Source organism: Hyperolius riggenbachi, chromosome 1 (genome assembly GCF_040937935.1).
Source record: "Hyperolius riggenbachi isolate aHypRig1 chromosome 1, aHypRig1.pri, whole genome shotgun sequence".
NCBI lineage: Eukaryota > Metazoa > Chordata > Amphibia > Anura > Hyperoliidae > Hyperolius > Hyperolius riggenbachi.
In genome coordinates this window covers 221,114,064-221,141,710 of record NC_090646.1, presented here as the reverse complement: position 1 = coordinate 221,141,710, position 27,647 = coordinate 221,114,064, and the positions used below count along the sequence as shown (strand labels likewise).

The 27,647-nt window shown below is 45.7% G+C and overlaps 1 protein-coding gene across 1 annotated transcript in view; it reads right to left on the bottom strand.

Moving 5' to 3' along the window:
- Positions 1-27,647, bottom strand: part of LOC137571526 (EF-hand calcium-binding domain-containing protein 14-like) — a 97,664-nt gene that overhangs the window by 28,542 nt on the left and 41,475 nt on the right. Inside the window, exons 5-7 of the mRNA XM_068280759.1 lie at positions 27,381-27,467; positions 25,789-25,863; positions 3,633-3,807 (exon numbers count right to left, since the gene is read on the bottom strand). Coding sequence (XP_068136860.1) covers positions 3,633-3,807; positions 25,789-25,863; positions 27,381-27,467 — 337 coding nt within the window. The remainder of the gene's footprint in view (positions 1-3,632; positions 3,808-25,788; positions 25,864-27,380; positions 27,468-27,647) is intronic.

Genomic DNA, 27,647 nt, shown 5'->3' with positions numbered 1-27,647 from the left:
ATTATAAGTTCAACGGTTTTGGCTGTGTTGAGCACCAGGCTGTTCTCCTTGCACCAGTGGCATAGACTTTCCACCTGTTGCTGGTAATCCTGGATGTTGTCCTTGGTGACGAGGCCAACAATAGTGGTGTCATCCGCAAATTTTATGACTTTGACAGAGTCTACCGTGGATTTACACTCATTTGTGTAAAGGGAGAAGAGCAGCGGGGACAGGACGCAGCCCTGGGGTGCCCCTGTGTTGGTTATCACTTCTCGTGAGTAGATGTCCCCCAGCCTGACAACCTGGGATCTGTTAGAGAGAAAGTCAACAATCCATAGACGTAAGGTGGGGTGGACCCCAAGTGTGGCCAGAACATTCTGAAGAGTGCGTGGGCATATAGTGTTGAATGCCGAGCTGAAATCTAGTAGCAGTACTCTGGCATACACGTCCTTCCTGTCTAGATGGTTGTAGATGTATTCGAGACAGATGTTTAGGGCATCATCAGTGGATCTATTTTCCCTGTAGGCGACCTGGAGTGGGTCTAGTAGGGGCACGGTGGATAGCTTGAGGGTGGTTAGGACCACTCTCTCTAGGGACTTCATGATAACGGACGTCAGGGCCACAGGCCTGTAGTTATTGAGTTCGGAGATGCCTTGCTTCTTGGGAACAGGAATGATGGTGGACCTCTTGAAGCATGCAGGGACCTTGCCCTCTGTCAGTGACCTGCTGAAGATGGCGGAGAGGATGGGGGCAAGTTGCTCCGAACAGGATTTGAGGCAGGCTGGGGACACGCCGTCGGGTCCGGAGGCTTTCCTGGAATTCAGCGTGGACAAAAGCGTGGATTAGAGTGGACAAAATGGTGACAGTAGGCTCCAGGCAGAGGGCTCAAGGATGGTAAGCTAGGGGAGTGATGGCCAAGGCATGTGCAGGCAGCATGCAGCCACATCTGCCCCTCTGCAGTGGTGGAAAAGTCCCTGTGCCTTTAATTGTGTGCAGCGTCCTTTGGTTTCCCTGACAGCGGCGGTGTAGCCGTCCACGTGGTGACTCCATGGATGCAGAGCCGGGAAGTGCTGTATCGTTACCTGGCCGGCAGTGAGACGAGGGGCCCCGTTCCCTGGCAGCAGCCAGCAGCTATAACCTTTCGGCCGGTGGTGTCCTGTCTTCCTCAGAGCGGCTGCATCAGCGTCTGACCTCCTGCGGCAGTGGAGCGGCCCTGTGTGTGGTCCATGTGGATAGCCATGTGGGAGATGACTGTGGGCGGCAATGTGATGGCGGCGATCCGGGTGATCCAGGATCTGTAGCAAAGCGTGCTCAGGCTCCCCAGGATGAAGAGAGCAGGGGGAACTCCTCCGACCTCCTGGCACAGGTGATCCACAAAAGGAAGGGGGGAAAGAGTTAGAAGAGTGAAGCGTGCCGAGGCATCCTACTCAGGCGCCATCTTAGATCTCCAGAGTATTACAGAGTATTTCCGAATTTTGAGTGCTGTTATTGGCATACAATTTTAGGCCAGTCACGGAACTTGGAAATATACAGCAGTGTCACAGAATGCGAATACAGAAAAAATCTTCAGTCTGGGATTGGATCAATGTTTCCAACTCTGAAGTATTTTGCCAAATTTGGTAGTGTATCAGGGATGTCCGCGTAATAGCTGACATCCGCAAAATAGGAGGAATTATGCAAAACTTTTTTTAAATTACATACCTTTATTAACCAAAAGGACAAAAAAATCCCTCCTTTCCGCGAAAATCAGTATCAGACATTCATATTTCTGCTGAAATACGCAAATTTGGGTATCAGCATTTTCAGTAATCAGAATTTCCACGGAATCAGAAATCAGCTTTTCCAACCATCTCTATTATAAATTACCCATGCAGCTAGATTGCACATGTGCCAATAAATTTAAGAGTGAGATCTGGAGTGGTGGAAAGAGCTTCTCTCTCTCTCTCTCTTCCGATGAGAATACTCATTTATTGTCTAAGATAAGCTGAATTCAGAAGAAGTTACTATTTCTATCAAGGCATAGACTATTGGTCGCTATGGAGATGAGACGAATAGAACCAGCACAACATTAAGTTGAGGAAATGTTGATTTTTTTTTTCCAGTTCTAAGCAGTTTGCTACAAGCGAAAAGAAAATCACAACCATTATTATGTAACTTTTACCCCTATTAGCTTGTACAATCTGCTAGCTGCAATTCAAACACACCTGAAAGCAGTTTCTGAATAAATCCTGTACAGACACATAGTTTGGCTATTAGACGACCAGCATGTTCAGCTGTATGGCAAGGGGAGGAGGGGGAGTACAGAATTAGGCAGTTGGAACTTCCTTTGAAGTTACTGCAATGAAGAATAGTGGTCCAGGGTGTTCTCCTGCCCTACCAGGCAGGAGAACACCCTGGACTACTGCTACACGGTGCTCAAAGACACTTACAAAGCCGCTCATTGGGCTGCCCTGAGTAACTTCGACCACTGCTTAATCCACCTGATCCCCACCTACAGAAGGCAGCTCGAGACCACCAAGCCTGTCCTCAGGATGGACAGAAGATGGACAGAAGAGGCCAAGTTTCAGCGTCAGGCCTGCTTTGACTGCACAGACTGGTCAGCCCTGGTGGCACCTTGTCTGGAGGAACGACAGTTTCTGCAAGGAGACAAGGTCTTACCAAACAAGAAGCCTTGGTATGACAGCAAACTGCTTCGGCTCTGATAGATCAAGGGAAAAGCACATACATCTGGCACCTCAGTACAGGGCAGCCAGAAACACCCTTAACTGAGAGTTAAAAGCAGAAAAACATGCCTAGTCGTACAAGCTGAACCTCAGCCTCTGTTCCAACAACCCACTGGAAGTCTGGAAGGGCCTTAGAGCAACCACTAACTTCAAACTCCCCCCCCCCCCCCCCAGCATGCAAGCATGCACCATCTAGTATGGAACTTGCTGAGGATCTTAAAGGGCCCATACACTGGTCGATTTCAGCCATCAATCTATTGAAAATCGATTATATCATATCTATCCATCAATTTTGATTGATTTGAAAGGATACAAAATCGATATCGATCTGCTACTTGCAGCAGTTCAATGGCCCATAGATTTGCATTGGATCTAATGGTCCAATAATGCATTTAGATCTATTTCCATTAGATTTCCAATACATTTCATTCTGAAATCTATTGGAAATCTGTTTCTAGTGTATGGCACACATCAGATAGATTTCTGTCAGATTCAACTTGACAGGCATCTGACAGAAATCTATCTGATGGTCGAATCTGCTGCAATCTATAGGTGTATGGCCACCGTTAATAGGTTTTACTGCAGATTACTGAACAAGACCTCCCTGGGGCTGGGGCACTCACACGGAGTGTCCTCCCCCAGCCCGCTTGCATCCCCTCAGCACCAATTATGATCCTGGGTTTTTTTCATTGGTGATTCGGGTTAGGCATCAGAGAGGGTGGTGGTTAGGGTTAGGCATTGGTGGGGTGGTTAGGGTTAGGCATAGGTGCAGGGAGGGTTCTGTTTGAGAATAGGATTAGGTTTAGCTGTAGTAAAATATTGGTATAATTTACCGATGTCTTACTATAGCAATTTGCAATTCATAATAAGACCTGGATAAATGAGAAACTTCACAAACATACCAAAATATTAGCAGGAGAAAAAACTTACTTTGTGAAGTAGTAAAGCGAGAGTCCGTCAGCGGTTGATCTGTTATGACTCTTGTTGGTTTGAGAATGGTTTCATTGATGCCCAGATGCCCTTGTTTTGTTTGATTTAAACTATTTTCAATAAAGTACACATCATCTCTGAGTTGTGATATTTGAGAGAAAACGACATCCAAACCCTACAAAATAATAATAATAACAATAACAACATCAATAATAATGATCATATACATTTTATCTGTAATAAATTTCTTACACTGAACTTATTTGTCAAACATTCTACACTGCGTCTGCTAATGTAAGAATTATAGAATTAGTACAGTCAACTGTTGCCATCTAGTGGTAATATAGCAGTATGCAGTTATTCACTTAAAAAGTACACTTCGTAAATCCAGTGTAAGCTGTGCTCTACTGAAAGCTTGTAATGAGAGGAATGCAGAGGCTGTCAAGTTTATTCCCTCTAAAATCACTCTTATTTATAAGAACCTGCAACAGATGTTCACAATGTACATTACATGAAATTATGCAATGGAGATTTAAATATATTTCATGATGTAACTGATGTCAAGCATAGCCTATATATTTACGAAATAAGCTGTGTGCACTGAAAATAAATACACACATATATATATACAGTATATATATATATATATATATATATATATATATATATATATATATATATATATATATATATATATATATACATATATATATATATATATATATATATACACACACACACACAGTGGAGTGTGAAAGTTTGGGCAACCTTGTTAATCGTCATGATTTTCCTGTATAAATCATTGGTTGTTATGATAAAAAATGTCAGTTAAATATATCATATAGGAGACACACACAGTGATGTTTGAGAAGTGAAATGAAGTTTATTGGATTTACAGAAAGCGTGCAATAATTGTTTAAACAAAATTAGGCAGGTGCATACATTTGGGCACTGTTGTCATTTTATTAATGCCAAAACCTTTAGAACTAATTATTGGAACTCAAATTGGCTTGGTAAGCTCAGTGACCCCTGACCTACATACACAGGTGAATCCAATTATGAGAAAGAGTATTTAAGGGGGTCAGTTGTAACTTTCCATCCTGTTTTAATTTTCTCTGAAGAGTAGCAACATGGGTGTCTTAAAACAACTCTCAAAAGGTATTCATGCAGAGGAACAAGTACAACGTTCTGCAATGGTCATCTCAGTACCCAGACCTGAATATAATTAAAAATCTGTGGTGTGAGTTAAAGAGAGCTCATGCTCGGAAGCCATCAAACCTGAATGAACTAGAGATGTTTTGTAAAGAGGAATGGTCTAAAATACCTTCAACCAGAAACCAGAATCTCATAGTAACCTACAGGAAGTGTTTAGAGGCTGTAATTTCTGCAAAAGGAGGATCTACTAAATATTGATTTCATTTCTTTTTTGTGGTGCCCAAATTTATGCACCTGCCTAATTTTGTTTAAATAATTATTGCACACTTTCTGTAAATCCAATAAACTTCATTTCACTTCTCAAATATCACTGTGTGTGTCTCCTATATGATGTATTTAACTGACATTTTTTAACATAACAACCAGTGATTTATACAGGAAAATTATGATGATTAACAAGGTTACCCAAACTTTCCCACCCCACTGTATATATATATACAGGATCTTCTAAAAAAAATTAGCATATTGTGATAAAGTTCATTAATTTCTATAATGTACTGATAAACATTAGACTTTCATATATTTTAGATTCAAATACACACAACTGAAGTAGTTCAAGCCTTTTATTGTTTTAATATTGATGGTTTTGGCATACAGCTTATGAAAACCCAAATTTCCTATCTCAAAAAATTAGCATATTTCATCCGACCAATAAAAGAAAAGTGTTTTTAAAACAGAAAAGTTAACCTTCAAATAATTATGTTCAGTTATGCACTCAATACTTGATCGGGAATCCTTTTGCAGAAATGACTGCTTCAATGCGGCGTGGCATGGAGGCAATCAGCCTGTGGCACTGCTCAGGTGTTATGGAGGCCCAGGATGCTTCAATAGTGGCCTTAAGCTCATCCAGAGTGTTGGGTCTTGCGTCTCTCAACTTTTTCTTCACAATATCCCACAGATTCTCTTTGGGGTTCAGGTCAGGAGAGTTGGCAGGCCAATTGAGCACAGTAATACCATGGTCAGTAAACCATGCACATACACCAGCATAAGCTGTGTGCATGCTGACAAACACATACAGGGGAAGGAGGGAGTGCACTGAATTAGACCCTAGCCACAGGGGTCAGTAACAAGCAAAAAATACATATATCCAGGCACATTGCCTCTAGTTAGGACATTAAATAAATTATTAAGGAAAGGGAGGTGCTGAAGGGGGTGTGGCTAGAAAACAGCAAAAATCTATTAACCATTCGCACTCTCGCATGCAAATGTTCAAACAAATGCATTCACAGATTCACTCATCCAGGCACAACTGTTATCCCTACAGCTAAGTTAAAAGCCGGGGTTTTAGTTCACAGAAGAGTGCATTCTTATGCTTAGTCACCTATACTGCGCAGAAGTACCCAGGTAAACATAGGTGTCCTAACTCTGGCCCTGTAACATGCACAGTGCAGACATGCAAACACATTCATTGCATCAAACCTATCAATGGATTAGGAGCACACATCCTGACGTCCTCTCCTGGGACAGACAGTGCATCTTACCAATCGCTCAAGGGAGCTAACGTTATGTGTCCATGTGCACCATGCACATACACCAGACACATGGTGCACATGGACACATAACGTTAGCTCCCTTGTGCGATTGGTAAGATGCACTGTCTGTACCAGGAGAGGACATCAGGATGTGTGCTCCTAATCCATTGATAGGTTTGATGCAATGAATGTGTTTGCATGTCTGCACTATGCATGTTACAGGGCCAGAGTTAGGACACCTATGTTTACCTGGGTACTTCTGCACAGTATAGGTGACTAAGCATAAGAATGCATTCTTCTGTGAACTAAAACCCCGGCTTTTAACTTAGCTGTAGGGATAACAGTTGTGCCTGGATGAGTGAATCTGTGAATGTATTTGTCTGATACAAACTGGACCATTCAAAATCAGCTGCAGCTACATTACATTTGTTCATTTTCAGCCTCCACACAAATTGCAACCACATTTATATGGACTCTCTAATGCTCTCTAAACTACTTAACCTCCAGGTTTATTTTTTTACTTATTGCATTTATAAAACACCAACATATTCAAAGCAAGTATACAAATCAGAGGTTGTGTTTGTGCTGTTGTGATAGAAGTCAGACTTCCCTAGCTACATGCTTGGCACCAGGGGTGTTGCTAGGATCCTAAGAGATCCGGGGCACTTTTGGCCACTCCAGTTGGAAAATGGGTGTGGTCACGCACATTAATGTGGGTGTGGCCATGGGTGGAGACAAATTTACATGAACTCAACAGCAGTTTAACCTCCCTGTCGTTATAAAAAAATGCTGCGCACGGCAGGGAGGGTGTTTTTTCGCATTATTTTTTTTTTTTTAGCATGTAGCTAGCCTAGCGCTAGCTACATGCTTCCCCCCTCCCTGCGGCGTCCCCCCGAATGCGCCGATCGCCGCCGGCGCATATACCCATCCGGAAATCCCGTTCTGAACGGGATTTCCAGGAGGGCTTCCCCCGTCGCCATGGCGACGGGCGCGATGACGTCACCGACGTCATCGACGTCGTGACGTCAGAGGGAGTCCCGAACCACCCCTCGACGCTGCCTGGCACTGATTGGCCAGGCAGCGCACGGGTCTCGGGGGGGGGGACACCCTCTGTCGCGGCGGGTTGCGGCGAATCGGCGGGGAGCGGCGGCGATCGTAAGTTACACGCAGCTAGCAAAGTGCTAGCTGCGTGTAACAAAAAAAAAATTATGCAAATCGGCCCAGCAGGGCCTGAGGAATCCTCCGCGGCAGGTTACCCCGAGCTGAGCTCGGGATAACCGGCAGGGAGGTTAAGTAGGCCTGCCAGCATAATTGATTCCATGGTCAGATTCATTGTACTGAGCATGCATGGCAGTGCATGCAGTACTGCAGTCAGGGGCAGCTTAATAAAACTGCACATGTGAAAGAACCATTGAAGAAGTCACGCAATTTTGTGCCACTCATTACTGCTTGTGCTCACCACCGCAATCTTTATGGCATTATATGATCGGACACAGCAACTCCTTCTCCTCCTCCAGTCTTCTGTGTCCGGTATGCTCTTTGCCCCTCCTTTTTATAGCACTGAGGGATTTGACAAAGAGCACAACAGACATGGAAGCAGCGTAAGAAGCAAGGAGAACAGCAAGGAGCTGTGCCCAGCACTGTTGTCCTAGTGATCAGGTCCCAATTACTACAGTACACAGTAATTGTATATATGAATGCACCTTTACACTTGGGAGGTGCTGTTGGTGAAATGAGGCCTTAGGTGGTGAAAAAGTGCGTGTGAGCCCCATTGACTTTAATGGCAGGCGAACATCAAAAAACTTCAGTACATCTCTGCAGCCAGAAAGGTGTACAAAGTGCACAGCAATCTGGACAGTGGTATGGCGAAGGGGATCAAGAGTGAAATGATCCTACAAAATATGTATTTACTGTATACAGAGGCTTTTTTTTTTCAAATAAAGGTCTTTAGAAGGAATGCCATGTGTGCCTGCGTAAAAAATGTTATTTGCAGCCAGTGTCTGAGATGCCTGAAAAATGCCTGAAAAATGTATCTGCCTAAACATTTTCCAAAGGGGCATTGGCAAATATCTATTTTTTTTCAGCACACAGAGATCACCTAGAATGCACAGTTTGGTCACACAGGTCTTAAAGTGACATGGTAACAGTCAGTACACGTACAACACAGCAGGCTAGGCAGTGACCACCAAAGGGGTATTGGTACAAATCCAATTTTTTTGGCACACAGAGTTCACCTAGAATGCACAGTGTGGTCACATGGGTGTTAAAGTGACACAGTAGCAGTCAGAACATTTTCCAACACAGCAGGCCAGGCAGTGACCAGCAAAGGAGCATTGGAACAAAACTAATTTTTATTTTCTTTCAGCACACAGAGATCAGGTACTAAAGGAAACCTGAGGTGAGAGGGATATGGAGGCCGCAATATTTATTTCTTAGTAAACAATACTATTTGCCTGGTAGCGTTGTTGACCTTTTGACATAGGTAGTGTCTGAGTCAAAACCCTGGAACAAACATATGGTTAGTCCATTAAAACCTGAGTCAGCTGAGTCAGAGTTCCAGGATCAGGAGGACTGCCAGGCAACTGGTATTGTTTAAAAGGAAATAAATATGGCAGCCTCCATATACCGCTCACCTCTGGTTCCCTTTAACTACTTGCCGACTGCTCCACGCCAATTGGCGTGTGCAGTGCGGCAGCCCCAGGACCGCTCCACACCGATTGGCATGACCGGCTGTCTATGGGGCTAGCAGGAGATCGCGTGCACGCTGCGCGTGCATCTCCTGCTTGGGGGCGGAGCTCCGCCTCACCTTCAGTCTCCGAGTGGCAATCACCGCTCGGGAGATTGTTAGACGGCGAAACTGCCGTCTAATTACTTTGTACAGAGCTGCGATCTGCAGCAGCGCTGTACTGGAGACAACCGTGTGACACGGCTGTCCCCCTGGGACACAGGGAAGCGATCCGCTGTTATAGGCTAAAGCCTATCACAGCAGATTGCAGTGATTGGCTGGCCAGGGGAGGGAGGGAGGGATAGAGGAGAAATAAAAAAAATACTTTCACACTTTGTTTGGCACACTGATATCACCGATAACATGGTACGGTCAGCCACTTGGGTGTTGCTGTGGTAACACAGCAGGCGGCATGTCTCAAATTGCAGACAAAAAAATACTTTTGTGCAGTGACAGTGGGCTATAACACACAAAGCTACACATGATACTGTACATGTGTGTGTTGTATTACTGCAACATAACATACCACACCACACAAAAGCAGCAAGAAAAGCAGTGACAGTTACATTGTCAATGTTTTTGACTTTTGTGTTCAGGAAGAGTCCTCAAAAGTACTATTGGGGGGGGGGGGGGGGGGGTTTGGGGTCCCAAGCTGGTGAAATGCAAGTAGCAGAGCACTTAGGGAATAGCTGTACAGCACAATAATCACAGAAGTCATCAAAACAGCTTACCTCTCACTGTCCCTCTATCTGCAGCCGGGATCGTGCTATGCTATCTGCCTGTCTGCTCATCGCTTGGCCTAGTGTTCAGCATCTCTTACCTCATATAGTATGTTTACATGCGACATGAGAAGAGTGAGATGCCAGCACTAGAGGAAGTTGTAGACAGTCACTAGAGATGGCCCGAACCTCCGATTTTTGGTTCACAAACTTCTGCAAAAGTTTGGTTCGCGTGAACTTTCACGAACTAGACTTCAATGGGGAGGCGAACTTGGAAAACTAGAAAAAATTATGCTGGCCAGAAAAGTGATGGAGAATATGTTTCAAGGGGTCTAACACCTGGAGGGGGGCATGGCAGAGTGGAATACATGCCAAAAGTCCTGGAGAAAAATGTGGATATGATGCAAAGCAGCGTTTTAATGGCAGAAATCACATTGAATGCTAAACTGCCGGACTAAAGTGCTTTCACATCTTGCATGTGCATACATCAATCAGGGAGTGTAATCCCCTCCTCCCCTCCTCCTGTCTTGTCTTCCAGGGATTTGTAGGATGTCAAAAGCCAGCTTGCATACATTGGCCGGGAATTGAACCCAGGTCAACTGCTTTGAAGGCAGCTATGCTCACCCCTATACCACCAACACTACATGCTGAAGCCAGCCTAGCATGTACCATTGTGATATACCCAAGAGAAAAATGAGCTTGCTTAGGGATTTGTAGGATATCAAAAGCAAGATCACATACATTGGCCAGGAATCGTAGCTATGCTCACCACTATACCACCAACGCTACATGCTGAAACTTCTTGGAGCAGACTTACTTCCTGCCTCCAAAAGACACACATACATCCCCATAACATAATTCAACAGCAACTGCATGCACAGTCTCTGTGGCACAATCGGTTAGCACATTCAGCTGTTAACCAAAAGGTTGGTGGTTCAAACCCCCCAGGGACAGCCTTGCCTTTTGCATTCAACGGTTGTCCAAAGAGAACCCCAGATAGCCATGTAGAATCATCTCTTCCTCTGTCTGGGCTTGAACCACCAACCTTTCGGTTAACAGCCGAACACACTAACTGATTGCACCACAGAGACATAGGCAAAGGATTGGCCATTTTCCGTACGGCTAAGCGGTCTCACTGACTTTTTCCTACAACGAAGCATCTGCTGTACAGCAGCAGAGTGGCACAGCGGAAGCGCGCTGAGCCCATAACCCAGAGGTCTATGAATCGAAACCATCCTCTGCTAGGTATACTTTGGTTTTTACACCTTGCTTTACCACATGGGCCAATCGGTGGCCATAGCCCCGTAAGAGAAAGTGTCATTAGGGCCTTGCTGTAACATAGATAGTAGTGTAACTATTTCAACTAATGTACCCTTCTTAAACTTGAAGATTATATACAAATGTAAGCAGAGTGGTGCAGTGGAAGTGTGCTGTGCCCATAACCCAGAGGTTGATAGATCGAAACCATCCTCTGCTAGGCATGATTTCATTTTTGCACCTCGCTTTATCGCATGGGCAAACGGGTTTCCATAGCCCTGTAAGAGAAAGTGTAATAAGGGCTCCGCCGTAACATAGATATTAGGGTAGCTAAGACTACTCCTGGGCCTTTCTTGCAGTTGGAGAGATGAGTGAACTGTGACACCACACTTAAAAAAAAAAAAAAAAACAGCAAAGAGAAGTTTCCCATATTGGAGCATTGGATTTGGTAAAGTCTTAAGCCAATGTGTTGTAAGACACAAGTAAGCTTTAGGTTAGCAGGAATGGTTGCATGGCCACCTAGCTTATCATCCTTCCCACCCTTGCCCTGGAATCTTCCAGACTTCAAATTTCTGTCCTTTGCTGTGTGTGTTACACCAGCATCATCTAGGGGGGCACATGAGCTTTCTGAAGTCTTGAATTTAAGCCTGTAAGCAGTATCACCATGTGTCCCACTGCTTTCATCTAGCAAATTAGGCAAATAAGCAAGCTCATTTTTCTCTTGGATATATCACAATGGTACATGCTAGGCTGGCTTCAGCATGTAGCGTTGGTGGTATAGTGGTGAGCATGGCTGCCTTCAAAGCAGTTGACCTCGGTTCAATTCCTGGCCAATGTATGTGTGGTTGCTTTTGACATCCTACAAATCCCTAAGCAAGCTCATTTTTCTCTTGAGTATATCACAGTGGTACATGCTATGCTGGCTTCAGCATGTGGCGTTGGTGGTATAGTGGTGAGCATAGCTGCCTTCAAAGCTGTTGACCTGGGTTTGATTCCTGGCCAATGTATGTGAGGTTGCGTTTGACATCCTACAACTCCCTAAGCAAGCTAATTTTTCTCTTGGGTATATCACAATGGTACATGCTAGGCTGGCTTCAGCATGTAGCCTTGGTGGTATAGTGGTGAGCATAGCTGCCTTCAAAGCAGTTGACCTGGGTTCAATTCCTGGCCAATGTATGTGACAGGGGCGTAACTTCCGCCCCTGCAAGGGATGCAGGGGCGGGCCCGAGGGGAGAGGGGGCCCGCAGCTCTGGGGCCCACCACCCGCCCGCATGCATTAACAAGCAAGCGGCCGAGTATGACACAAATTGGGAGCAGGCTTTTGCTGTCTGGTGCGGCGGCGGGCACTAGGACATGGAGGCATACTTCTCTTCAACCTCTGTATGCTTCCTTATCAGCCCCCCTCCCCTACTCCTCAAGCACGCAGGATACTAGACTCGCATGGCAAGGTAATCCGTTGTGGGCTGCTACAAGTCTTCTTTCTTCTGCAATCTCCTGCAGACAGGGTGATAAATGAGGCCAAATGTCATGTCTGCCGCTGCGGAGGCTGTCTGTGTGTATGTAGTGTGTGTGGCTGTGTGTGTCGCTGTGTATGTAGTGTGTGTAGTGAGTGTCTGTGTGTCTCTCTGTGTGTGGCTATGTATGTAGTGTGTGTAGTGAGTGTCTGTGTGTGTGTGTGTGTGTGTGTGTGTGTGTGTGTGTGTGTAGTGAGTGTCTTTGTGTGTGTGTATGTAGTGTGTGTAGTGAGTGTCTGTGTGTCTCTCTGTGTGTGGCTATGTATGTAGTGAGTGTCTGTGTGTGGCTATGTATGTGGTGTAAGTGGCTCTGTATGTAGTGTGAGTGGCTGTGTATGTAGTGTGAGTGGCTGTGTATGTAGTGTGAGTGGCTGTGTATGTAGTGGGTGTGGCTGTGTATGTAGTGTGTGGCTGTGTGTGTCTCTGGATCTGCTCTCTGTCTAATTTCTGTTTTGTGGGGGCGCCTCAGCCTGCCTGGTTTCTGTTTTGTGGCTGGCGGTGCCTGCATTTAAAAAAAGTCATTTTGTTTGTGGTATATTGCCTGGGGGTCGGGGGCAGATGGGTTTGCTGGGGGGGGCCCCATCCAAAGTTTCGCAGGGGGGCCCAGTGGTTTCTAGTTACGCCCCTGGTATGTGAGGTTGCTTTTGACATCCTACAAATCCCTAAGCAAGCTCATTTTTCTCTTGGGTATATCACAATGGTACATGCTAGACTGGCTTCAGCATGTAGCGTTGGTGATAGAGTAGTGAGCATAGCTGCCTTCAAAGCAGTTGACCTGGGTTCAATTCCCAGCCAATGTATGTAAGCTGGCTTTTGACATCCTACAAATCCCTGGAAGACAAGACAAGACAGGAGGAGGAGGGAGGAAGGTGCAGGGAAAAAAAAAAACACAAGAACAAGATTAGCTCTCAAAAGAGCTGTTGTGGGTGCTATTTTAGGAATAAGAATCAGCCAGGAGCAAGCTAAGAAGCTTATAACAGCCTAACTAATCTTCCCCTATGAGAGTCTGCCAGCAGCTTTCCCTTCATTAAATGCTACAGGGACACGAACGACTATAATGGCCAGTGCTGCCTGCCTTATATAAGGGGTTGGGTGGCTCCAGGAGATAGTGTAGCCTGATTGGCTACAACGGGCCTGCTGACTGTGATGTAGATGGTCAAAGTTGACCCTAATGGTGCACTATGGGGGCGAACCGAACTTCCAGGAAAGTTTGCGTTCGCATGCGATCACAAACCACCCAAAGTTCGCCTGGAACCGTTCGCCAGCGAACCGGTTGGGCCATCTCTAATGGTCACACAGGCACATCATAGATAGTGGCAGACAGAGAATGGCACAAGAGGACAGAAGGAGGCACAGGGGGACAGAGGGAGGCACAAAGCGGGACAGAAGGCACAGAGGGACCAAAGTAGACAGCACAAGGGAACAGATCGTGGCACAGTGAGGCAGAGGGATGCACAGGGGGACAGATGTAGTACCAGGGGACAGATGGAGGCACAGGGGGACAAAAAGAAGCACAGAGGTCAGAAGGAGTCACAAAGGGGGAAGAATGAGGCACAAAGGAACAGTGGAGGTCACAAGGGGGCCAGAAGGAGGCATGTGGGGACAGAGGAAGGCAAAAGGGTACAAAGGGAGGCACAAGGGAGACAGAAGGAGGCACAAGGGGACAGAGGCACACACAGGGGGCAGAGGTGGCACAGGGGGACTGAAGGAGGCACACGGAGATAAAAGGAGGAACAAATAGGAACAGAAGGAGGCACAAAGAGGAACAGAAGGAGACACAGAGGGACACAGGGTAGGCTGCCTGCAGCATACACTGTTCGGACCTTGAGATGTCTACTCTCCAAGGACTGGTGATGATGCTGCTCTTTAGGACAGCAAACGTCCTGCTGATGCACACACACAGCAAAAGCAGGTGATCGAACACCCACATATGGTCAAAATGCAGAGGGATAAGTTCCATGCAGCAATGATACAGAAAGATGAATAATGAAACACTGTATAGGTAGTATAGTTGCCCCAGTATATAATGTAGCTAGTATAGTTGCCACAGTATGGGGAGTACAGTTGCCAGTATAGTTTCCCCCAGTGCCTGTTCCCCCCTCCCACCATGGCCACTGAGGTGGTGGCCACTTCCTTTATTATAGTCCGCGGCCGGCCCCTCTCCTCTGTGCTCTTTCATAATCCTGTCTCACAGCAGCACGTCCCACGGCCGCTGTGAAGAGGAAGGTAGCAGGACAGTGGTTCCCCTGGTAAAGTAATGTCGATTTACATTGCCGCTACAATGAGCCGCTGTCCTGCTTCCTTCTGCTGCACAGCAGCCGCGGGACATGCTGCTCAAGATGCGCTGCTGTGAGACAGGATTATGAAGGAGCACGGAGAAGAGGGGCCACACGGATTTATAATGGAGGAAGCGACCACCAGCTCAAAAGTTAACACGAGCGTCGGCCGCGGGGGGAGAGGGGTGCTAGAAGCAGCCGCAGGAAGAGGGGGGTGGGTGGAATGCCACTCCAGGGCCCATGCCGCCTGACGCAAATGTGTCACTTGGCATCATGGGCCAACTACCCCTGCCTATATGTGTACATTAACCACTTCACCTCCAAGGGTTTTTCCCCTTAAAAAAAACCAGAGACATTTTCACCTTCCATTCATTCTATTACTACTTATCACATCAAAACAATCTTTATCTTGTATTTTTTTTAGCCACCAATTATGCTTTCTTTAAGAGGTACTTTTTGCTAAGAATTATTTTATTCTAAATAAGTTTTAACAGGGAAAAAAAGAAAAATTTAAAAAAAAAAACATTATGTCTCAGTTTTCTGCCATTATAGTTTTAAAATAATACATGCTACCATAATTAAAACCCACACATTTTATTTGCCCATTTGTCCCGGTTATTGCAATGTTTCCCTAGTACAATGTATGGCGCCAATATTTTATTTGGAAATAAAGGTGCATTTTTTCAGTTTTGCATTCATCCCTAATTACAAGCCCATAATTTATAAAGTAACAGTAATATACCTTCTTGACATACATATTAAAAAAGTTCAGTCCCTAAGGTAACTATTTTTGATTTTTTTTATTGTAATTTTCTTTTCTTTTTTTACAAAATTTTTTGGGGCAACTATTGAGGAGTCTGGGAGGTAAGATCTTAATTTTAAAAGTAAAAATAGGTATTTTTATTTAAAAAAAAGTTTTGGGAAGTAATTTTAATTTTTGACCACAAGATGTCCATGTGCATAACTTCCCTAGTATTACTAGTAATGCATGGACGTGTAAGTATCGGCTTAAGTGAATGAAGGTGCTGTCCCATAGACGGCGGCGATCTCCTGGCTAACGATAGGCAGCGATAACAAGTGTGGGAACACGCTGGGGGGCAAGCAGGAGTGCCCGGCAAGGAGGGACATAGTAGCTATGCCCCCTGCAAGCAGTTATGGGGAAATGCAGGGACGGCGGAGGGGAAGTGGTTAAATCTGTGATGTTCACCACAAATTATGTAAACCCAAAACATGAACAGCAACACAAATTGTTACTGGAGCACTGCATCTTTACTGCATAGTAACATTGCTTCTAGGTTGCAATCCCTGTTCAAGTTAGTGATATCACAGAAGAGCTTGTACTAAGTACAATCAGAAGCCCTTCACACGCAGGGCTCGGCCTTTGTTAATCTTCCAGCCATTTCTTTCAGTGTGGGGATGTGATCCTTTATCTACACCAGTCATTGCCGGTCTTCTCAACCACAAAGTGACGCATGCTCTAGTCGCATAACACATGATCAGCCAGTCATGGGCCAGCAGGAAGAGGAAGACCACTTCTGTACTTTGCAGCGGTGTTAGTCACTTCAACTAAAATCCAGTCCTTTATAAATAGGCTGGAGTTTAGCATATATAGAAATAATCTTCTAGTGCTTTATCCATGGGCCAGTTAGTGTTCGGTATAGGTTAAGGGTTATGTTTGATTAACTGTCTGGTTGGTGTTTCAGGCATGAGTAATGCCCAGAAGTGCTGTACTGCAGATGCAGCACATATGTACAAGTTACAAATGTAAATATGAATTTATATAGATTCCTATGTGCCTTTATGACTTTCATCTCCTTTTATTTGTGAATAGAGATAGCCTGAACGGTTCGCCGGCTAACGGTTCCCGGTAAACTTCCGTGGTTCGCGTTCGTGGAGAACCGCGAACTTTTCCGGAAGTTCGATTCGCCCCATAGTGGAACATTAGGGTCAACTTTGACCCTCTACATCACAGTCAGCAGGCACATTGTAGCCAATCAGGCTACACTCCCTCCTGGAGCCACTCCCCCCCCTTATAAAAGGCAGGCAGCGTCAGGCATTGGACTCACTCGTGTGCCTGCAGTAATTAGAGAAGGGAGAGTTGCTGTGCAGAGACCTATAGGGAAAGCTTAGTTAGGCTCTTGTAGACTTCTTAGCTTGCTCCTTGCTGATTCTTATTGCTAAAAAAGCACCCCTCAACAGCTCTTTTGAGAGCTAATCTTGTTCTTGTGATTTTTTTTTTTTTTTGTGTGGCCCACTTGCATTGTATACAGCTCTGTCAGTCAGTCGCAGCTGGCCTTTGGCCCCTTGGTGGTATAATTACTACTGTGCCAGGTGCAGATTTATAATACCCAGCACTGCATAGACCTACCTGTTGTTCACTTCAGTGCACCCACCTACCTATGTGAGCGCACGCAGTGTCACTCTGCCTGTCCGGTACCTGTCTATGTGTGTGACAAGTGCACATTATAATACCCATCACTGCATATACAGTACCTACCTGTTGTTCACTTCAGTGCACCCACCTACCTACATGAGCACATGCAGCGTCACTGTGCCTGTCCGGTACCTGTCTGTGTGTGACAGGTGCACATTGTAATACCCATCACTGCATATACCTACCTGTTGTTCACTTCAGTGCACCCACCTACCTACGTGAGCGCACGCAGTGTCACTGTGCCTGTCCGGTACCTGTCTGTGTGTGACAGGTGCACATTATAATACCTATCCATCACTGCATATACCTACCTGTTGTTCACTTCAGTGCACCCACCTACCTACGTGAGCGCACGCAGTGCACATTGTAATACTCATCACTGCGTATACCTACCTGTTGTTCACAGTGCACCCACCTACATGAGCGCATGCAGTGTCACTGTGCCTGTCCGGTACCTGTCTGTGTGTGACAGGTGCACAATAATACCCATCCATCCCTGCATATACCTACCTGTTGTTAACTTCAGTGCACCCACCTACCTACGTGAGCGCACGCAGTGTCACTGTGCCTGTCCGGTACCTGTCTGTGTGTGACAGGTGCACATTGTAATACCAATCACTGCATATACCTACCTGTTGTTCACAGTGCACCCACCTACATGAGCGCATGCAGTGTCACTGTGCCTGTCCGGTACCTGTCTGTGTGTGACAGGTGCACATTATAATACCCATCCATCACTCCATAGACCTACCTGTTGTTCACTTCAGTGCACCCACCTACCTACATGAGCGCACTACGTGAGCGCACTTCAGTGCACCCACCTACCTACATAAGCGCACGCAGTGACACTGTGCCTGTCCGGTACCTGTCTGTGTGTGACAGGTGCACATTGTAATACCCATCACTGCATATATCTACCTGTTGTTCACCTCAGTGCACCCAACTACCTACGTGAGTGCACGCAGTGTCACTGTGCCTGTCCGGTACCTGTCTGTGTGTGACAGATGCACAATAATACCCATCCATCACTGCATATACCTACCTGTTGTTCACTTCAGTGCACCCACCCACCTACCTACGTGAGCGCACGCAGTGTGATATTTAATACCACCAGTCACTGTACCTGTTCACGGTACGTGTGTGTGACAGGTGCACATTTGTAATACCCATCACTTCATATACCTACTTGTTGTGTTCAGTGCAGCCACCTACCTACGTGAGTGCACGCAGTGTGATATACCACTCCATGCATACCTGTAAACTGCACCTGTGTGACTGCACATTGCATTAGTCAAGACAGTGTACACTTTTCACTTCATCCCCCCGATATGGGTAAACTGGACAAAACAGGTAGAGGCAGAGGTAGAGGCAGACTCAGAGGAAGGCCACCCGGCAGGTCTGTGCGAGGTCATGATGATGTGATTTCGTGCAGCCCTGAACCAAAGTACAGTGCTCAGAAGAAGGTACGTCCCATCAACTCCTAAGATTGTCAGGACATGGTTGACTATTTAACACAGAACACCTCATCTTCCGCAGCCACCAGCGCTACTACAAGCACCACATCCTCTGCATATTACAGTTTCACAGGAATTATTTGGTGGGGAAATCACTGATGCACAGCCATTATTAATACAGCCAGATGAAGGCGCTAAGCAAGTTACACCCCCTTATATGTCAGAGTTAGGTGACACTATGGACGTAACGTGTGAGGAGGAGGAGGATGAAGTACCTGCTGTTGGTGCAGTTTTGGAGGTGTCTGAGTCAAGCGAAGCTGGGCAGGATGATTATGATGATGATGATGATACGGATGCCACGTGGGTTCCCAATAGAGGAGATGAACAGGGGGACAGTTCAGAGGGGGGAGTCAGAGAGGAGTAGGAGGAGATGAGTTCCTGAAAGAAGCAGGGGGAGCTTGTTGTCAGAAACAGCTGGTGGCAGTGTCCGGCAACATGTATCGACACCTATGTACAGCCAGCCAACATGCCCTTCAACGTGAGCTGCTGATGCCACCATAGTGCCATCACCCCAGGGAGGCTCAGCGGTTTGGAAATGTTTTAATGTGTCTGCTTCAGATTAGAGCAATGCCATCTGTTCTCTCTGCCTCCAAAAATTGAGCAGTGGAAAGGCCAACACCCACGTAGGGACAAGTGCCTTACGAAGGCACATGCAGAAAAGGCACAAACTGCAATGGGAAGAGCACCTGAGCAAAAGCAGCACACAAAAGAAAAGCCACCCTCCTTCTCCTCTTCCTCCTTAAGGTGCAGCGTCTTCAGCCGCTTTCTCCCTTGCACCTTCACAGCCACCCTCCTCCACTCCACCTCTGACCTTGAGCGGTTCCTGCTCCTCTGCCCACAGCAGCCAGGTGTCTGTAAAGGAAATCTTTGAGAGCAAGAAGCCAATTTCTGTCAGTCACCCCTTGCCCGGTGTCTGACAGCTGGCTTGGCGGAACTGGTAGCTTGCCAGCTGTTACCATACCAGCTGGTGGACTCTGAGGCCTTCCGTAAATTTGTGGCCATTGGGACACCGCAGTGGAAGATACCAGGCCGCAATTATTTCTCTAAAAAGACGATACCCAAACTGTACCGTGAAGTTGAGAGGCAAGTGGTGTCATCTCTGGCACACAGTGTTCGGTCAAGGGTCCACGGATGCCTTGTCTGCCAAGCATGGTCAGGGTAGGTACATTACTTACACAGCCCATTGGGTCAACCTGGTGACTGCTGGCAAGCAGGGAGTACATGGCTGTGCAGCTGACCTAGTGACACCTCCACGGCTTGCAGGCAGGCCTGCTGCCACCTTTTTCTCCTCCTGCTACATAGAGTTGAGCCGAAATTTTCGTAATTTCGCATTACTATAATTACGCATGCGAAATTTGCGATTACGATGCGAAATTACGGTAGCGTAATTGCCATTAAAATCGTAATTGAAAATACCGTAAGCCTAATTTTCAACACGTAATTTCGCGTTTCGTTCATACCGTAATTTCGCATTAAACCATACCGTAATTTCGCATTAAACCATTACCCTCCCGTATAAAAAGCCGCCGACTTTAAGGGTTAATAGCAAAGCCCCCTTAAATGCTAAGAGCCTCAAATTTGGAGAGTATATTAAGGAGATCAGAAGGAATACGAGGAAAAAATTTTTTTTCAAAAAGACCTTATAGTTTTTCAGAAAATCGATGTTAAAGTTTCAAAGGAAAAATGTATACATTTGAAAACCCGCCGACTTTAACGGTTAATAGCAAAGCCTGCTTAAAGTTTAGGAACACCAAATTCCCAGGGTATATTAAGCGGATCAGTGGGAATAAGAGGAACCAATTTTTTTTCAAAAAGACCTTATAGTTTTTGAGAAAATCGATTTTTAAGTTTCAAGGGGGAAAATGTCTTTCAAATGCAAAAAATGTCAGGTTTTTTTGCACAGGTAACAATAGTGTATTATTTTCATAGATTCCCCCAAGTGGGAAGAGTTTTACTTACTTCGTTCTGAGTGTGGGAAATATAAAAAAACGACGTGGGGTCCCCCCTCCCAGACCTCTTTAACCCCTTGTCCCCCATGCAGGCTGGGATAGCCAGAATGCGGAGCACCGGCCGCGTGGGGCTCCGCACCCTGACTATACCAGCCCGCATGGTCCATGGATTGGGGGGTCTCGGAAGGGGAGGGGCAGACAAGCTTTCCCCTCCCCCTCCGAGCCCTTGTCCAATCCAAGGACAAGGGTCTCTTCTCCACCTCCGATGGGCAGTGGAGGTGGAGGCCACGATTTCCCGGGGGGGGGGGGGGTTCATGGTGGCATCTAGGGGTCCCCTTTAAAAAGGGGTCCCCCAGATGCCCACCCCCCCTCCCAGGAGAAATGAGTATAGAGGTACTTGTACCCCTTACCCATTTCCTTTAAGAGTTAAAAGTAAATAAACACACAAACACTTAGAAAAAGTATTTTAATTGAACAAAAAACATAACCACGAAAAAAGTCCTTTAATATTCTTAATTAACCATTAATACTTACCTGTCTCTTTAAATAAATGATCCCTCGCAATATCCTCGGAAATTAGCTAATCAGTTACAATGTAACAAAGTTATTACAATGTAACAACTTTGTTACATTGTAACTACGCCGCACCCGACGTCACTCGCCGCTCAGCCGCCGCATACACTTACACGTCCGTGCAGGACGCTAAGTCCCCGCCGGCTCCCGCCGTCCACCCCACCCACATCTGTCACCCACATGTGAGTGACATGTGGGTGACATGTGGGAGAGGCGGGGAGGGCAGCGGGAGCTGGCGGGACTTAGCGTCCTGCACGGAGTCCGGACCCGACAGAGCTCTGAGCTATATAGCTCAGAGCTCTCTAAGCATCTTTGTATTTGGGCTCCAAGGAGCCCCATTGGTCCTTAGCAGACCAATGGGGTTCCTTCTAATTTGAAGTTAAGTATAAGGTAAGTATTAATGGTTAATTAAGAATATTAAAGGACTTTTTTCGTGGTTATGTTTTTTGTTCAATTAAAATACTTTTTCTAAGTGTTTGTGTGTTTATTTACATTTAACTCTTAAAGGAAATGGGTAAGGGGTACAAGTACCTCTATACTCATTTCTCCTGGGAGGGGGGGGTGGGCATCTGGGGGACCCCTTTTTAAAGGGGACTCCCAGATGCCACCATGAACCCCCCCCCCCCCGGGAAATCGCGGCCTCCACCTCCACCGCCCATCGGAGGTGGAGAAGAGCCCCTTGTCCTTGGATTGGACAAGGGCTCGGAGGGGGAGGGGAAAGCTTGGCTGCCCCTCCCCTTCCGAGACCCCCCAATCCATGGACCATGCGGGCTGGTATAGTCAGGGTGCGGAGCCCCACGCGGCCGGTGCTCCGCATTCTGGCTATCCCAGCCTGCATGGGGGACAAGGGGTTAAAGAGGTCTGGGACAGGGGACCCCACGTCGTTTTTTTTTTATATTTCCCACACTCAGAACGAAGTAAGTAAAACTCTTCCCACTTGGGGGAATCTTTGAAAATAATACACTATTGTTACCTGTGCAAAAAAAAAAACGGACATTTTCCGCATTTGAAAGACATTTTCCCCCTTGAAACTTAAAAATCGATTTTCTCAAAAACTATAAGGTCTTTTTGAAAAAAAAATTTTCTCTCATTCCCACTGATCCCCTTAATATACCCTGGGAATTTGGTGTCCCTAAACTTTAAGCAGGCTTTGCTATTAACTGTTAAAGTCGGCGGGTTTTTAAATGTATACATTTTTCCTTTAAAACTTTAACATCGATTTTCTGAAAAACTATAAGGTCTTTTTGAAAAAAAAAATTTTTCCTCTTATTTCTTCTGATCTCCTTAATATACTCTCCAAATTTGAGGCTCTTAGCATTTAAGGGGGCTTTGCTATTAACCCTTAAAATCGGCGGCTACCTAACATTGATCCATGCGTCAACTTTTCTGCTTGGGAGCATGGCCATACGCATTAATTTCGTAATACCTACTGTAATGCGAAAATTACGCTTACGCGAAATTTCGTGAAATCCTTCTTCATTACGATTATGTACTTACGGCCATAATCGTAATTACACTAATTACGCGAAATTTCGCGAAATCGTAATTACGTCATTACGCTCATCTCTACTGCTACATCCTCTTCACTGTCGTCCTCCTCCTCCTCCTTGGCTGAGTGGCAGTTCAACTCGGTGTCACACCATCTTAGACATGTCTTGCCTCAAAGCAGAGAGTCACACTGGACCAGCTCTCCTGGCTGCTCTTAACAAACAGATGGATCAGTGGCTGACCCCGCACCAGCTGGAGATCGGCAACGTGGTGTGTGACAACAGCAGCAATCTTGTTTCTGCTTTGAATTTGGGAAAGCGGACACATGTACCCTGCATGGCACTGAATCTAGTACCCAGGCTTAGAGGACGTCCTGAAGCAGGCCAGAAAGTTGTGTGGGCATTTCAGGCAGTCTTACACGGCCATGGCACACTTTGCCGATATTCAGTAGAAAAACAAGTTGCCGGTGAGAAGCCTGATTTGCGATAGCCCGACTCGCTGGAATTCAACCCTCCTTATGTTCTCTCACCTGCTAGAACAGGAGAAAGCCGTCATCCAGTATCTCTAAAACTACAGTAGAAGGACACACTCTGGGGAGATGGGGATGTTCTAGCCCAACAACTGGACACTGATGCAAAATGCATGCAGGCTCATGCGGCGGTTTGAGGAGGTGACCAACCTGGTGAGTCGCAGCGAAGGCACCATCAATGACTTGATCCCGTACGCTTACTTCCTGGAGCGTACCGTGCATAGAGCGGTGGATCAAGCTGTGGAGGAGTGTCAACAGGAACAGTTACAGGAGGAAGCATTGTGGGATCAATTCTCATCAGAACCAGATGTTTACTCTACACCTGCGGCAGCACAGAGGGGGGAGGAGGAGGAGGAGGAAGAGTGGTGTGGGGAAGAGGAGTCAGACTCGGATGATGAGGAAAGCGTTTCTTTGGAGGAGGAGGCAGCGGCAGATGAACAACTGCAGCAGGAGTCGCAGGGGGCTTGAGCTGCTCAATGTTTCTGTGGTATTGTTCATGGCTGGGGGAGGAGGAGGACTTATCTGACGTCACTGAGGAAGAGCAAGAGGAGATGGATAGTACGTCTGGATCCAGCTTTGTGCATATGGCATCTTTCATGCTGTCCAGCCTGTTGAGGGACTCCAGTATAAAAAAAACTCAAGGGGAATGAGCTGTACTGGGCGGCCACGCTACTAGAACCTCGGTATAGGCACAAAGTGGCGGAGATATTACAAACTCACGTGAAAGCAGAAAGGATGCAGCACTTGCAGAACAAGCTGGCAACCATGCTTTACAATGCGTTTAAGGGTGATGTCACAGCACAACGCAATTAAGGTACCACTGCCAGTAATCCTTCGCCCATGTCCACGCAGGCAAGGACAGGACGCTCCAGTGATCTCATGGTGATGTCGGACATGCAGACATTCTTTAGTCCAACACCTCGCCTTAGCCCTTCCGGATCCACCCTCCACCAATGCCTGGACCGGCAGGTTGCTGACTACCTGGCCTTCAGTGTGGATGTAGACACTGTGAGCAGCGATGAACTCTTGGATTACTTGGTGTGCATGCTTGAACTGTGGCCAGAGCTGTCCCAATTTGCCATCCAACTTCTGTCTTGCCCTGCCTCAAGCGTCCTGCCAGAAAGGACCTTCAGCGCAGCTGGAGGCATTGTCACTTAGAAGAGAAGTCGCCTAAGTCACAAAAGTGTTCAGTACCTCACCTTTATCAAAATTAATGAGGCATGGATCCCAGAGGGCTACTGCTCGCCCGAAGAGTAAGTCAGTCCCTGAACACAGCATCTCTGCCTGCACGTCGTGTGACTGCCTGCCCCATGACTAAGTTGCTCCCCACACAACACCTCTGCCCGCAGGCCACTTGACTGCCTTCTCCGCCACCACCAACAGGGTCCAGGACTCCAGGTGTATTCCTGAATTTTTAAGGCCGCAGCAGCGGCTGCTATACCACTTTATCTGGTGCGTGTACATGCCTGCCTAATTTTTCTGGCTGTGTTGAGTGTCTCGGGGGGGGGGGGGGGGGGCACACCCAAGATAAGGTCGTTGCTTCATAGTGGACAGACCAAATTTGATCAGCTGGACAATCACTGTTGTTCTATCATTGAGCTACCTCAGCCCAGCGACCATATGGGCTTGAAAACTGCCATGGCCTGCACTCTCGCCATGGTGCGCACCAGTCCAGCCTGGCTGTCACTACAAAGACAGCTGTTTGCGGTGAGTTACACAGTGAGTTTGGTGTGTCAGTGTGAAGCAGTACTCTAATTACACTCCCTGATTGATGTATACACATGCAAGATGTTTTAAAGCACTTTAGGTCTGCAATTTAGCATTCAATGTGATTGCTGCCCCTAAAACGCTGCTTTGCGTGAAATCCAGATTTTACCCGGGGACTTTTGGCATCCATCACACTCATCCATGCAAAAACTCAGATGTTAGGGCCATTGAAACATCTTTTCCATCACTTTTCTGGCCAGCATAAGTGTTTCTAGTTTTCAAAGTTTGCCTCCCCATTGAAGTCTATTGCGGAGGTTCGGGCCATCTCTATTTCTGAACTCTGGATATAGATTATTCAACAAGCAGAAAGCATAGGGAAACATGTTCATAATAGACTAAAATACACAATATTTTCCCCAATGGCCTAATATCATTTGATTGCTTAAGTCCCATAAATGTAGACATTGCCAGTTTGCAACCTCCTGAGATGCTTAAAGTTTGAACTTTCAAACACTTGTGGCCCTGTTAAGTCATCAAGATCCAGGAACATTCAAACCACCGTTAATTTGGAAAATAGACTGAGAAGCTTTTGAATTAGTTACATTAGTACCACAGCTAGAATAGAAGTCTTTCTAACAATTGGAATTCTAATGAGCACTATTTATTACTAGACACTTGGCTATTTTCTGCTTCTGTGGACCTATTGTAGACTGTATTACATTTTCAGTAAAAAGCATATAATTTCCATTAAATTAATTGAAAATGCACAGCAAATTGTGCTGACCTCCTCCAGGCGATTTTGAAGGCTATTCAGTGCTGTGGTCATATTGTTGAACTGTCGTTCCAGTGCTTTTTCGTACTGTGAAAAATGTAATAAAAGGTAATAAAATACAAATTAGTGTATAAATTACAATGCTCATCTGCAAATGAAGCTGACCCTTTGAATTTTAACAAGGAAAAAGCCGTATTTATTTTAAATTGTGTTCTTTTCATGTTTATATTTTTTCTTTGTGCTGTTATAACAACAAGAGTATAGTCTATCTATCTATCTATCTATCTATCTATCTATCTATCTATCTATCTATCTATCTATCTATCTATCTCTGCTTAATTATTTTTAAATTTTTGTTATAGATCTGGAGACTTTTAATACATCAATATATCACAAATAAATAATCTAATTCAGAAAATGAAATGTATCCTCCAAAATTGTTATGCTGTCTTGACTGAAAGCCTTCATTGTACTGTTACATTTAAAGAATAACTCAATTTTATTGTATTTTACAGGTCTGCACAGTAAGGGGAGATGTTTGTGGATTTCAAGAAAGAACTTAATGCAGACCTATGAGGTTTGCTTCAGCCTAAATTAGATACTTACCTGGGGAGGGGGAAGTCTCAGGACCCTGGAGAGGCTTCCCCATCCTACTCAGCCAGTCTGATCCAGCGATGGGACTTCCAAAGCACGGCTGCACTGAGCCTGTGCAGTGGAATGAACACACTCGAGACCAAGCGGATTTGTGCTACTGCGCAGGTGCAGATGTTAAATACTGTATGTTCTAAAAAATGTATTAATTTTTATATATTATTACATATTTATATAATGCTGACATCGTCTGCATTGATTTACAATGTACATAGTTATGGAGCTACCTGTTCCACAAAGGATCTAATCCCTATTACAGTCTAATGTCCCTTCAATAGTAAAAATTAACCTGTGCTGACGTCATCGGACGTCCTCCAGGCTGTACTGCGCAGGCGCAGTAGTTCTGTGCCTGCGCAGTACAGCCCGGAGGACGTCTGATTATGTCAGCGCGCCCGCGTGAGGCGCATTTTGGAGCGCAGAAGAGCCTGACCTGGCAGCTGGCCTGGCCAGGTCGGGTGCGCCACCAGAGAAGACCGGGAGCCTGCGGAGTGGCGCCGAGGGCACGTCCTGCCTGCCACGGGCTGGAGGAAGCCCCAGGTAAGTGGATTAGCATTTTTTTTTTTTAGGGACCGTAAACCTTCCCTTTAAGCATTTTTTCCTCAAAATAAACTCTGTGAAGATAGTGTCTTTGGCGAGATAGTATCCTGGGACCCTAGCACTATAATATGAGAGTGCTTGCCAATATACCACTGAGCCTAGATTTTAGAAAATAAAATGCTCCTGTAGAGGTAGATGTAAATCATATTTGCATATGTACATGTTGCAGTGAAGTGATAGCCCTAGTTCAAGCTCAAGACAGTTGCACTTTAAAGACCACACAGGTGAGCAGCACTCATCTAAAATTGCTACTAATTGTTCTTTCCATTTTTTTTTTTGTAGTCATCACTGCATTTATATTCCTTTGCTTTGTACAAAAAAACAAAAATACATGTTCTAAGAACTGTGATCATTACCTTCAGCCACTGACTTTGTTGAATGGATTGTAGGGATCTGATTTCCTCTCCTTGATTGGAAAAAACCTTCTTTAGTGATTTGATATTCTAAAATTGCAAATGAATAGCATGCAATTACATTAGTTTGTCGAAGAATTAAGAAACACTTTAATTATTGAAACAATTAGGTGTCAGTGTCGGCATTACCTTTCCTTCAATGAAAACACAGGCTATATGTCCACAAAATACCAATCGACACTTGGCAATGGATTTCATGGTTAGGCACAA